The sequence below is a fragment of the Camelina sativa genome, unplaced genomic scaffold (genome assembly GCF_000633955.1).
Source record: "Camelina sativa cultivar DH55 unplaced genomic scaffold, Cs unpScaffold00799, whole genome shotgun sequence".
NCBI classification, from domain to species: Eukaryota; Viridiplantae; Streptophyta; class Magnoliopsida; order Brassicales; family Brassicaceae; genus Camelina; species Camelina sativa.
Genome location: NW_010921927.1, coordinates 1 through 12,624, shown reverse-complemented (window position 1 = coordinate 12,624; position 12,624 = coordinate 1). Strand labels below are relative to the sequence as shown.

Below are 12,624 nucleotides of genomic sequence, written 5' to 3'. Positions count from 1 at the left end.
GATGTTATTTTTACTAGGTGTTCTCTTATCTATTAACAATTGGGACCTAAAGTAGCAATCTTGAACCTCTTTGCTTTTTAATGAATTGTTATCAATCGCTCTCTCTCTCTCTCTCTCGCTTTCTATTAATTGTCTTATTAATACGCACTTTCGAGTTCAAAAGGCGGATCCTTAGATTTTGATGTTTTCCATAGTTCCTATATCCTCTGTAATCTTTCATTGCAAGAGTCTTCTCGATCGTTGCTAACAAAAGAGAGAATGTATATTCAAAGAAATTAAAACCTTACCTTCTTATTACCTCTGCCGCCTCTGAGAAGACTCTTCAAGAGTACTCGTATTACCCGGCCGATTCATTATTATTGCTTTCCTATACTAGTATCAGATGTGGAGAGATTTATTTTTCATCTTTATTGTCCCCAGTATTCAGTCATCCATTACTCGGTGTAGTAATTTCTTTAATATATTTGCACCTACAAGTACAACTACATGGTTTGAGATTTATTTACACGATCGATAAAAATAGTTATATCTATTTTGCCTCTACAAATAAAGGACATTTATCTATAAAATCATGTTACAGTTGTGTAGCCTGCGAATGAAGTTAACTTAGCTCGAGGCCGTATAGAAACTCGAGTCACAGTTATGGCAAATTAAGGACTTAGCTTCAAAGTCATATCTTATCAACTCACCAACTTGGACCATTTCTTCTTCCTTTTTCCGTCAATTTATTAAAGAAAGTTAATCTTCATTAAGGAAGAGTTTTTTATTCACTCGTGCATACAATAATACGTATCGGTTAAACAAGCCAACATTAAAACAGACCAAAAGAATGTAAAAAAAAATAGCTACGCGAAAGTAAATCAGACTTCATGGGCCAGCACAGAGACATCCGCAGCTATGATACACGGATCTCAAATTGTGTTAATAAGCATTCCAAAAAAAAACGTACGTGTAATGTAAACATTTTCTAGTATATATATAGTCTAGAGATTGTTCACGCCTTATAGTAATGCGTCCTCCACGAGGCCTTTGTGAGAGACGAGTTATTATTATACATAGTCGTTGAAACTCTCTGCTGTTTGGGTCTAATCGGTCGTTGCTCGTCGACGTTGATCGATCTAGCTTTGACAACATCGACTTTCACTATGTGATGGTCCGAGGTTCCTTTTGAAGACAACACCGAATATGACCCTGGCACGAACTGGTACGGTGAGTCCGAGGAAGCAAGTATGTAGTCAACGCGTGTCCCGTACTTGCATGTCCCTTGTACACCTGTCATCGGTGATTAAGACTCTAATTAAATATTAACCAAGATAAGAAACTAACAGCGCAGTTGTTTGACGGTAGNCGGTTAAACAAGCCAACATTAAAACAGACCAAAAGAATGTAAAAAAAAATAGCTACGCGAAAGTAAATCAGACTTCATGGGCCAGCACAGAGACATCCGCAGCTATGATACACGGATCTCAAATTGTGTTAATAAGCATTCCAAAAAAAAACGTACGTGTAATGTAAACATTTTCTAGTATATATATAGTCTAGAGATTGTTCACGCCTTATAGTAATGCGTCCTCCACGAGGCCTTTGTGAGAGACGAGTTATTATTATACATAGTCGTTGAAACTCTCTGCTGTTTGGGTCTAATCGGTCGTTGCTCGTCGACGTTGATCGATCTAGCTTTGACAACATCGACTTTCACTATGTGATGGTCCGAGGTTCCTTTTGAAGACAACACCGAATATGACCCTGGCACGAACTGGTACGGTGAGTCCGAGGAAGCAAGTATGTAGTCAACGCGTGTCCCGTACTTGCATGTCCCTTGTACACCTGTCATACGTTTCATTGGTGATTAAGACTATAATTAATTAACCAAGATAAGAAATTAATTAACAGCTAGCGCAGTTGTTTGACGGTACGCTCACTAACTTTGGCCTTTGGCGACCACAACCACAGATTCGCATTCTCCAGCAAAGTCCTTAGCGTCAGTGTATTCTTTGCTCTTTAAGAATCTCATCACTTGCGCTTTTGGTATCGGCTTACCCATCTCTTCGTAGTACTATATATTAGATTGATTAATTGAAATTAAACGAACGAACAGCTAAAAATTAATACTAGATGCATAATATATATTGCTAATGATAATGCATACAACAAATACATACCTTGACGATGTCGGTCCATCTCTCAGGGGAGTAATCGGATTCGTCGAGAGAATTGAGAGCACCAGCGAGTATGTGAGGTACGTTGGTAGATCGGATAATAGCATCGACTTGCTTCATTCTCCACTTCTCGTCCAAGTGATCAAGATGAGTACAGTGAAATTCCACTTCCCCGCTCCCCGGAACATCTATGCTCGCCTTCAACACGTTCCTATAATCAAAATATCAATCAATGAACCCTAATAAAAAAATATAATTATCAATTAAGGGGCAACAAAATCGAACGCGTACGTACGCACTAGCTAAGCTAGGTATCTTTCTTACAGGAAAAACAAAATTTATACTAACTAACACGCAAATAATACCACCACCTTTTTCTCTGTCTGCCACCATTTTGATTAAAATTATATAGTTTTAGAAAAAGACATTTATTTATTGTGAATTTGGTAGAAAGAAAGAAATTTGCCGAGAAAATATGTCACAGGAGCCCCGGCCATGAGATATCTTTATACTAAAAATAACAATAATAAAAATTCAGACAAAAGTATATGTATTGACATTCGAAGCTGTCCCTAAGAATATACAGCTGTTATGAGAGTCAATTCACAGGAAAAAAAAACTGAGTGTGCATTGTTTATACGTGTTTGTGCATATGTGTTTGTAATGTATTTGATACTCTCACGAGACGACCATGACTACTAGGTTCTTATTGGTACAAAAGTCGCCGCACATCATAATCAATTTATAATATAAAAATTTTAGATAAAAGAAAGATTTGGATTGAACCCACAATATTTCTTATCTATCCTTAATCTAATTACTACTAGCTTCTTATTAGGAGGTAAGGTAACTAATACTACGTACGTAGTTATATAATCTTTGACTCAATTTTTGTTTTTTATAAAGTTACAAAAGAGAAACAGAGGAGCTAGCTAGTTTTGTTTTCTTTGCTTTAGTTGATAAAGAAGAGAGGAGTTAGTTATTAATATATGTATATAAACCTGAAATCAGTGTCGTCGAAGATTCTCAGAACATTGGAGTTTTTGATGGGCCACTTGGAGAGAATGGCGTTGCCGTACTCGGGCGCCCAGCTCTCGGCGAAGACGTAATTCATCCCCAGCGCGGCGGCGAGATCCGAGAGTGGTCGCATTTGGTCAGCCTCGTCGGCCTTGACGTCTTGCAGAGCCAGCACGTCTGCGTCTAGCTCCCTCAGCACTTCCAGAGCCGTTCTGGTGCTCCGGAGACCGATCTCTCCGGAGAAAGAGAGAGAAGCAGCCCTGAGGGGAGAGTGCTGAGGATCCTCCCGGAAGCTGAGCTGGCGGCTGATCTCGTTGTCGGGGAGATTGATGGAGACCCTCCTTAGCCTGGATTTGGCAAACCTCAGTTGTTGTTGTTTTCTGGAGTCATGATGAGAAGGGGAGGAGACGGGGCTCATGGGCTTGAGTATGCTCTTGGGACGGTCAACGGATGACTTGGAGCGGAGTGGCAGCAAACCCGTGTTGTTGGGAACGGCGGGAGCCATGGAGAACATAGCAGCGTTGAAGGTGGCCACTGTGATGGCTTTCTCCGGGTTTGGGTGGATAGCGGCTGCGGATGAAAACACATGATGATGGCGGCTTTCAGGGGAACCGAGGGTAGAGCCATCACGAGAACGGTGGTGGTTGACGGAGATTCTGGCTTTCCGGAGTCGACGCCGGAGGAAACTAATGAGGTTCAACATGATATCAGCTGCTAGCCAGAAAAGGGCGATCGCATTTAAGTTTATATATTGTCTAAAAATAGTGAGAGTACATACATACTTTAAGAGAATGAGAAAGAGAGAGAGAGATATGTAATTATATAGTATTCTTCTTTTTATTCTTTCTTTTTTTTTTGGTTGGGGTGGTTTTATTCAGAAGTGAGATATAGAGAAATTTTTGGAATCATATGATACACACAAGGTAAGGAAGAGATTATGGACGCTTTCAGAGATTTTTAGAGCGTCCTACAAAAAAGAGGCAAGCTTCTTCTTTTTAGAAATTGGTCTTGGCTTACGTGGCTTATCAGCTCATCGTTTATATTTTAAAGATTTTAAATACTTTTTACGAACTAATTAAAAAGTTTGTATACAATTATGGACGTTAAACCACTACTGTGAAAAGGACGAGAAGGGAGCATTTTTTTAAAGAGAAATAATTAACGGAAAAGGAAACTAACAACTAGGGCTGGGCAAAATAACCGATAACCAAATAACCGACCGAAACCGAACCGAAAAAAACCAAACCGAACCGAACCGAAATTCTTCAAATACCCGAATGGTTAGTAAAAATCTATATCCAAACTAACCGAAACCGAACCGAACCGAACCGACAATTAAATGGTTAACCGAAATATCCGAAAACCTAGAAGATATCAAATATTATATACTTAATATTATGCAAAACTATAAAATAAACTTAAAATATAAATTATTTCTAGATTCAAAACAATTAAATATTTTAAATAATCAATATATGTAAATGTTATTATTTTGAATTTACAAAGTTAAATACTATTTTGTAAAATTGAATCCATATTTTTCCCTTTTTTGTATTTTTGTTATTGTATATTTGGTTAATTTTGGTTATATTCGGTTAGTTTTGGTTATATTTGGTTTATTTGGTTAATGTTAATATAATTTATGTTAGTTATGGTTATTTATTTAAATAACCAAACCGAAACCGAACCGAAAGAAACCGAACCGAACCGAACCGAAATTTCAAAAATATCCAAATGGTTACTATATTACTATATCCAAAATAACCGAAATCGAATACAACCGAACCGAAACCGAATGGTTAACCGAATGCCCAGGCCTACTAACAACTCCCAGAAATTAAATTGAAATGGATTTTCTCTTGCAAATTAATAAATTAGGTTAGGTTGTTTTGTACTTCAAAATAATGCATGGTATGCTATACAGCAGAGCTTTGGGGCCCGCCCTATTTTGACATGGAGGACCTCCTCATTCATAAATCATAATACAATTTTCTTTCTTTTTTTGGTATTGATTTCAAGCATATGTGATGTGGACCAACTGCTCTGTAATTTAAAATTGGAGTAATATGTAGTATCTAGTAGTATTAAATTAGGAATTCATATCATAATCATCGGTTTTAGTTTGTTTTGAAAGAAAAAAAAAAGTTAAAAAGAGAAGAACAAAGGATTTGGAATAGAGAGAGAGCCTTGCTGTGAGTTTTTTTTTTTTTTTCCCTCAATAGGATTTCATAATATTCTTGTATGTGAAATACAAAGAGCTAACAAGGAAAACAATCTTTCCAAAGACTAAAGCCAAGGAGTACATAAAACACTTCTGAAGACTTAAAACCAAATAAGGCGAGCTAAGGGAAAACAACCCAGACAGACAGACTACACAAACATCCATTCTTTACTTTCCAGAACAGAATCAAAAGATCCAAAAAAAGAAAATTAAAATCTAAATCTTAAAATGACAATTAAAACAAATCTGAGACAAGAAAAAACACACAACATATTAACTTGTAAGAATTTCCTTTACCACAAGTTAGAACCGAATGAACATGTCGTGGGACCCTTTATGTTGCTTCACGGAGGAGCTACCAGGGGCGGTGAGACACTACCAAAGCCGAGAGACCATTCAGGAAAAACGACTTTTGAGAAACAGTAAGGAGATCTCGATCTGCGTTGGTGAAGATTCTTCATCAGAGGCAGTGAAGTATCATTTGGACTGCCTCAGCCATGAACCGGCCAGATTTGAAGGTAAACTTGACGGAGAAAACAAAAACCAAGAAGCTGAACCCAAGGTTAGGAAGATCTAAGCTTTAAAATTCTAGATCTGATGGCGTTGGAAGAAAAAAATATGGATGCGCCGATTAAAAAAAGAAACAAAGGGAAATTAAAGAGAGAAATCCGACTCCGGTGCTGAAGAAGCTACCGGAGTCGGTCACCTTAGTGGCGACAGTTTTTGGCTAGAGAGAAGAGAGAGGGGTTTTTAGGTTTTTTTAGAGAGAAATGAGGTTTTTTATGATAGATAGAAAAACTACGTTGTTGTGAGTTAGGTGAAGTGTTTTATTGGTATGCTAAAAAAAAAAAAGGGAGGATGATGATGGGGGGTTTGAAAGTCTTAAGTAAATAGTAAATCTCATCTTAGTTGTGGGATAGGAATATGAGTGTTTGGAATATACTCCCTCCATTTCATAATATAGTATGTTTAGATAAGTATTTTTGTTTCATAATATAGGATATTTCCAACTTTCTATACAACTTTAAAATTAATTTTATATTTTATATTATTTAATCTTATTTATGATTAGTTAAACTTTTTAAAAGTAACTATTTTTTAATATGCCTGTTTTAACTAAACAATCTATATTTAGAGGATGATTTGAGTCTATTATACACTAATAAAGTGTCTCGATAGCAAAAAGTTGTGTATGTGCTATTAATTTTGTAAAAGTGTGTTTAAGAGTTAAATTCTCTCATAAATTCTCTTTTCATTATGTCATACCTACATGAATCGCTCTTACAATACAACAATCAGCTAAAAGATGATGAGAAGAAGAAGAAACAAAAAATCCCTCAGAACCATTCTCTCAGTATGTACAAATATAACAAAGTGTTTCTATACTGTTAGAGACTTGTTGGACCTAAGCATCGTAGTCTAGCTTTGTATACTCAAGCAGCATGTGCGGGGATCTATATATCTTCACAAGCGTCCAGTATAGAACTTCTTCTACTCCAAGCTCACCCTCTGCTCTTGCCGCATATAAATCCTCGCATATGGCTATTAATCTACAATCAACAGTGAGTGGTCTTAATCTCTTAGAGATTGAGAGTATCATTGAAAAGCAAAACTCCTGAACAAATGTTTACAGATGTTACCTGTCACACGAAGGCAAGTTCTCGTAAGGTATTCTCATACGCAGGTCAGAGCATTGAAGCCTGATGAATCGCCCGACGGCTAGTACAAATGTTATATAGAGTCCCCATATACTGAATTTGCTGAGGGTGTCACCCAGAAAGCCCTCTGCAAATATTTCCGCTATTGTTAATAAAACATGAGTCTTGAACAAACAATTGAAATAGAAGAGCTAACTTACGTGGGGGTGTTTCCTCAGACATTATGATAGCAACTGGTCCATCCATACCCTCGCAAGCGCTGATATTTTCAGAAGCTTTAAGATTATGGAATGACCACCACCACTTGAAATCTGCATGGTTCATGAGTATGTCTGCACTCACTTCATCCTTCTGTAGCAACAACATTACAATATTGGAAGTATAAGCTAATACAGGAAACATTATCTGGTATATAATTCTTGGCTTGTGCAGACAAGATTTACCTGATCCTCGAAAGACCTGACATCGCCAGAACCGGTAACACGGAAGAACTTTGGGTACAAATTATGCACTCTAAATCCATCCATTGATCCGTTGAGAACCATTTGTATATCAGAGCGTTTTGGAAGGTCCAGAGGGTCGACACTTCTTTCATATTTTACAGTTTCTTTGCCTTTGGGTCGGTCTCTGTTAAGAACCCATGAAAAGGTGATGTCCATATCTGTGTCCCAGTCAAGGGACTGAATAAATCTGGTCACAACTGTGTCAGGGACAAGCCATAAAACACTTGCATCAGCTTGGCAGCATATCAGCTGGATGTCATTTTTGTTGTATGTTGGCAAGAAGCTTTGGGATCCGAGATCTAGCCCGAGATCAATGTTATCCCCTGAGATTCTCTCGCATAAGGTTGTTTGGTACAAAGTAAGCTTTCCACCGACTGTTTTCAAATCAATCTGAACGCTCGCATCTTTTATAGGATTGGCAATGTTTGTTGGATTACCACTGCTATACATCTGGAAGGAGAAAGCCGTTACCAACAAACAAATGACTCACCAAATACTCAAGTTGTAAGTCATCACTGAGAATTGTTGGTTAAAGCCAGCACATAATTTTTCTTTTCCGATACATATAACTATATAAGCATCTAATCATCTATGCATCATGAGTACTATCCATCCCAAGAACGATAATTAAGACTCCAAATGAAAATACTTTACAAAAACAGTGAGTAAGTTGTGTTGTAAGAAAATTCTTACCAGCATAGGAGCCCAGATAACACATAACAAGATGAAGAACAGACATATCCCGTTGCAGCATTTAGTCATTTTTGTTTGTTTCTCCCCATGTTTATGTGTTGCTCGATTTAAAACTGTATCGCATTTGACAAGGTACAAACTCGCATTTACATCTTCCAACTGCAAAGGAACAGAACTTAAGCCCTTGGCAGTGTATTCAAACTAAACATGAATCATCCATGAACATAGCGAGGGTTCCAGAAACAAATGCATGGGATCAAACGACATACCTTGAGCCAGTCATACATTGTCAGTGATGTGGCTGTGCAAGACCAGTCAAGTACACATCTCAATTCATACAGGAAAGGAAGAGCACGGTAAAGTCTGTAACCATAGTAATTGATCCGTGAAACTTCACTTGTCAAAAACTGCCGATACAAGGTGCTTTTATGAGGTAGTCCATAGCGGATTTGTATGGCCTGGAGAGCTAGCGACATTGCTTTGGCAAGAAATATCAATCTGAGGGCCAAGCCAGCAGCGTGTTGCTGGGTAGGATATATGCTCCAAGCATACTCTGTAACTGCATACGTGAAGAGAATAAGACTGAAGAGATAGTATACCACTTTTCCAGTCGCAAATGAGCAAAGATAGATGACCCGATCAACAACAATTAGGAAGAAGATAACCTGCCATAAAAGCGTTTCATCGGGTTAGGGGACTGATACAAAACGGGTGTGAAGAGATAAACAAAACTTGTAGGAATGGGATTACCATTAATATAATGACAAAGTCAAATGGGAACTGGTCTTCTAGCTGATATACATCAATAAACTCGCTTTTATTTTTTATGACTGATGAGTAGAAAATGGCAACCAGAAAGAAGACGATCAGATCAGCACCAAATATGTAGGCATAGAGGTCAGTTTCTCTCTTTCCTCCACCAATCACAGAGAGAATGGGGTAAGGAAATCCAGTTCCTTCAACAAGTCCACTATGTTGAGCTTTACGAATTTCTTTCGCCACATCAGAGGCTGGGGTAAGTGATTTGTACCATTCTGCAGAAGAACACCCATTCGTGGGAGAAGCATACTCAACCTCTAGAACAACTAAGGCCTCGTTTGGGGTCTCTGTACTCCTCTCTATACTTTGTACATGAACCCTGCTAGAGTAAGGGCAGAGATCAGGGTTTCCCTTCTCGCATCTCTCATTATGAACAAGCCTAAGCAACTGATTCATTCTACATTCAATTCTTTCAGGCTGAATTCCATCTTCAGGCCACATGTGAACATCCATTGTCACCTGAACAAAGTAAGGAGGGGATTCTGCTCCACGTGTCAGAGATATCCAATATCGGCAGATGCTTCTGATCACCAATTTGACACTATCTCTTAGCTTCTTGAACACATCATAGATTCTCTCGCTCCAGCTAATTCTTGTAAGATCCTTCTGGCTACCACGGGCATTCCGGCGTGAAGTAAAATCTGCAGAAGGAACCCAATCACCATCCTTTACTGTTATAGCACTCTGTATGAGCGTAAAGATGTAAATAAGGAACAGAGGCAACGAGCTGACAACAAATGATGATTTGATTCTTTGCGTTGGAAATCCCAATTCATGAAGAAGAGGTGCATCAATGCTTAAACCACAGTGCTGGATTATAATCTGGTATAAATACTGGAGCAGGATATAAATTTCTGTGTACATTAGCATGATGACCCAGAAGATGTGAGTAGGACCAGTGTGAACGCAGAGGGCATATAGAAACAGTGCTGCTAGATAGACCATGGAAAGCAGACTGAAGTTCCACAGAAACGCAATAATGAAGCAACAGTAGCAGACAATATCGTTATTGGACTGCATCCTAGACCAAATATGTCGAAGGATCCTTCCTATCTGAAAGCTAGTGCCATCACTACTCCTGTCAGACTGTAGAGATGTTGACCGTTCAAAAGGTGTGTGTTTTCTTTTCTGACTTTCCATCTCATCATACACCTCATCATCAACAGAAGACTGCTCATTTGTATCTGAATTTTCCGGTGAGATGTTTAAGAAATTCACAAGGTTATTTACTGCCTGATTTCCAATAAATTGTACCTGAGAAACACCATCACCGATGAGTTGCACCGCAGAAATCAACGGATTCTCCTTTACTTCAGACTTTTCCTTTCTTTCACGTTCCATAGACATCACATCAAGATCCTGTTGAACTTCAGTTATCTCACAAGGAGATGCTCCAAATGAACACTGTGGAGAATCTGGTGCTTCTGGAGTGGTACTCATAGGAAACTCATGAGCTTCAAAAGGATACAGTGAATCCTCGTCAATAAGCTGCTCTTCTTTCTTGTGGACCACTCCGTCAATCTCAGGACTGGCTGCGCCACTATCTGAAATAAGATACGGACTCTTTCTCCTTCTTAGACCTTCAGTGCGCGGAGAAGCAACTCCAAAATTAGAATCAGAATTCATTCTGTGAAGCTGTACCCGCAGGTTCAGCATTTCAGATTTCATCTTTTCCACCTGCAAATTCCGCTGCCGTTTTTTTTCCTCAGCCTCACGAATTTGTTGCAGTTGCTCGGTCTTCCGTGCTGCTTTCTTCTCTTGCTCCCGCACAATAGCACCGATTTGCTCTGCTTCAAGATACCGCGAGACATAATCAAACTCCTGGGAGGAAAACATGTAGGACTGAAGAGATACTAGCATAAATATGATGATCTCAACGAGAGCAGATCTTGCAGTGATTCGAAATCCATAGTCATACTTGTAAAATCCAATCACCTCGTATATATAATCAACTGTTTCACATTTTCCATCATTGAAGTTTCCAACAAAGGGAGACTGGTATGCGAGAGAAAAGATGATGAGAACAAAATTGTACACCCGCAAAAACCTGAATATTTTGTTTTTCTTCTTCAGTATTTCCAGTCGCATTCGGGCAAAAACAAGCGCAAATGCAAGATAACCCAGATGTAGAATGTCATACTCAAGAGTTCCTGTGATTAGAATCAGAATGAGTACAACATCCAGCAGATGGACGTAACAATAAAGCCTCAGGTAATCAAGCACAGTCCACATGCTCTTTGTCTCGAAGGAGAGATCTCTCCAGACAAATGAGTTCTTTCTTTGAGACTTCATCTGATGATATGTCGACGACTCTGAGAAACTGGATATGTGATCAGCCCGAAGTTTGAAACAAGCAAGCATGAATACCACGAAATAGCTAATAAGTGTCCGGGGGTCGTCAACTCTCAGTCCTGCAAAAAAAAAATAGAAAAAGCTTCTCCAAATAGTACCTAATTCTTGGATCTGTCAAATAAAGAATTATTGCATAAAGAACACTAAGTCCTTTAATAAGTTTGAACGGTCATACCAAGCCAACACTCCCGGCAAAACTTAAAGTTGAGAGCTGCAATACTCCAGCAGTCATGGCAATGCACACTAGTTTCAATTGGGGCCTGATCTGAAGGCAAAAAGCTATTCCATGTGGCAACGTACTCAATTGCGAGAATTGATGCAAACAGAAAAACAACGACAGGCCATAGTTTCTGAATTAGGCGTCTTCTCAAGAGGACACATGCAGCAAGCAGTGCAATATATACCATGGAGATGGCATTCAGCAAAGCAAAACTCGCAAGAAGCAGTGCAATCATGTTTATCTCAAGGCCATAGAGATTAAACATATTCTCTATCCAAAACTTCAAGTAAATTTTCAACAGATTCTTCTGTGTTTCAAACCTCTCCTTCTTCAATGCAAGAATCCTCCTCCTATTCCACCTGTGACTCTCTTTGATGCTTCCCCAAAAGTGACCAAATGAAAATCTCCTAGTACTGCCACTTTCAGAGCCTCCAGTTTTGGGGTGCAAAAAATCAGCTGCCTGACTATCACGGGGAGAGAAGAAAGGCCATGAGTTACTCGTTGCCTCGCCTTGTTTCATTGATTTAGAAGCATGATCAGTCGACGATGGATTTTCACCATTAGAACTGGAAACACTTGCAGTAGTGTCTTCTGCAGAGACAAATAGTGGACACGGCTCTTCATATTTTCCTTTGATGATATTTAAACCAGGTGTTCTTTCTAGCCAACGAAATACATTATACTGCAGAGTGCAGGCAGCAACGACCAGCACCTTGCCTCGTAGACCTGATTCTATACCCCAAAATCCAGGTTCATATACTCGAAGACCCAAGTAGAAAGACAACTCAGCATATTTTTGCCCAGGGAACATCTGAGCTTGCATGCCCCACAGTTGGAAAAGATACTCCGCAGACACCAAAAATCCAGTATAAATCAAAAATGATTTCGACGGTATTGAAGAAGACTTTGGGAAAGTTGTGCAGATGACAAGGCCTAGGAGATATACAAATCCAAACACACTAATCGGAGACAATGATGCATA

General features: G+C 38.9%; 2 protein-coding genes across 3 annotated transcripts; both read right to left on the bottom strand.

Moving 5' to 3' along the window:
• Window positions 1–1,356: 1,356 nt before the first annotated feature.
• Window positions 1,357–4,051, bottom strand: LOC104773943. Of its 2 annotated transcripts, XM_010498615.2 has the most exons (4): window positions 3,161–4,023; window positions 2,163–2,370; window positions 1,927–2,056; window positions 1,357–1,827 (listed from the first exon to the last, which is right to left on the bottom strand). In XM_010498615.2, the coding sequence occupies exons 1-4, from the start codon at window positions 3,877–3,879 to the stop codon at window positions 1,550–1,552; spliced, it is 1,335 nt and encodes a 444-aa protein (XP_010496917.1). In that variant the 5' UTR covers window positions 3,880–4,023; the 3' UTR covers window positions 1,357–1,549. The 2 variants fall into 2 exon arrangements, with proteins under 2 accessions (XP_010496917.1, XP_019098332.1); XM_019242787.1 differs by lacking the exon at window positions 1,927–2,056 and having other exon boundaries at window positions 1,600–1,827; window positions 3,161–4,051.
• A 2,522-nt stretch (window positions 4,052–6,573) lies between these two features.
• LOC104773942 (piezo-type mechanosensitive ion channel homolog) lies at window positions 6,574–12,605 on the bottom strand. Its single transcript, XM_010498614.2, has 8 exons — window positions 11,598–12,605; window positions 9,002–11,481; window positions 8,521–8,916; window positions 8,252–8,410; window positions 7,499–8,008; window positions 7,256–7,406; window positions 7,038–7,182; window positions 6,574–6,947 (listed from the first exon to the last, which is right to left on the bottom strand). Exons 1-8 carry the CDS (start codon window positions 12,463–12,465, stop codon window positions 6,803–6,805), a joined length of 4,854 nt encoding a protein of 1,617 aa, XP_010496916.1. The 5' UTR covers window positions 12,466–12,605; the 3' UTR covers window positions 6,574–6,802.
• Window positions 12,606–12,624: the final 19 nt, after the last annotated feature.

Coding starts and splice junctions, on each gene's coding strand:
- LOC104773943 (XM_010498615.2), bottom strand. CDS start 3,879: ATGTTGAACCTCATTAGTTTCCTCCGGCGTCGACTCCGGAAAGCCAGA. Junction 2,371..3,160: donor TTCGACGACACTGATTTCAG/GTTTATATACAT, acceptor TTTTGATTATAG/GAACGTGTTGAAGGCGAGCA. Junction 1,828..1,926: donor TGTGGTCGCCAAAGGCCAAA/GTTAGTGAGCGT, acceptor AACGTATGACAG/GTGTACAAGGGACATGCAAG.
- LOC104773942 (XM_010498614.2), bottom strand. CDS start 12,465: ATGCAAGCTCAGATGTTCCCTGGGCAAAAATATGCTGAGTTGTCTTTC. Junction 11,482..11,597: donor TTGCCGGGAGTGTTGGCTTG/GTATGACCGTTC, acceptor TTTTTTTTGCAG/GACTGAGAGTTGACGACCCC. Junction 7,183..7,255: donor GTCTGAGGAAACACCCCCAC/GTAAGTTAGCTC, acceptor AAATATTTGCAG/AGGGCTTTCTGGGTGACACC.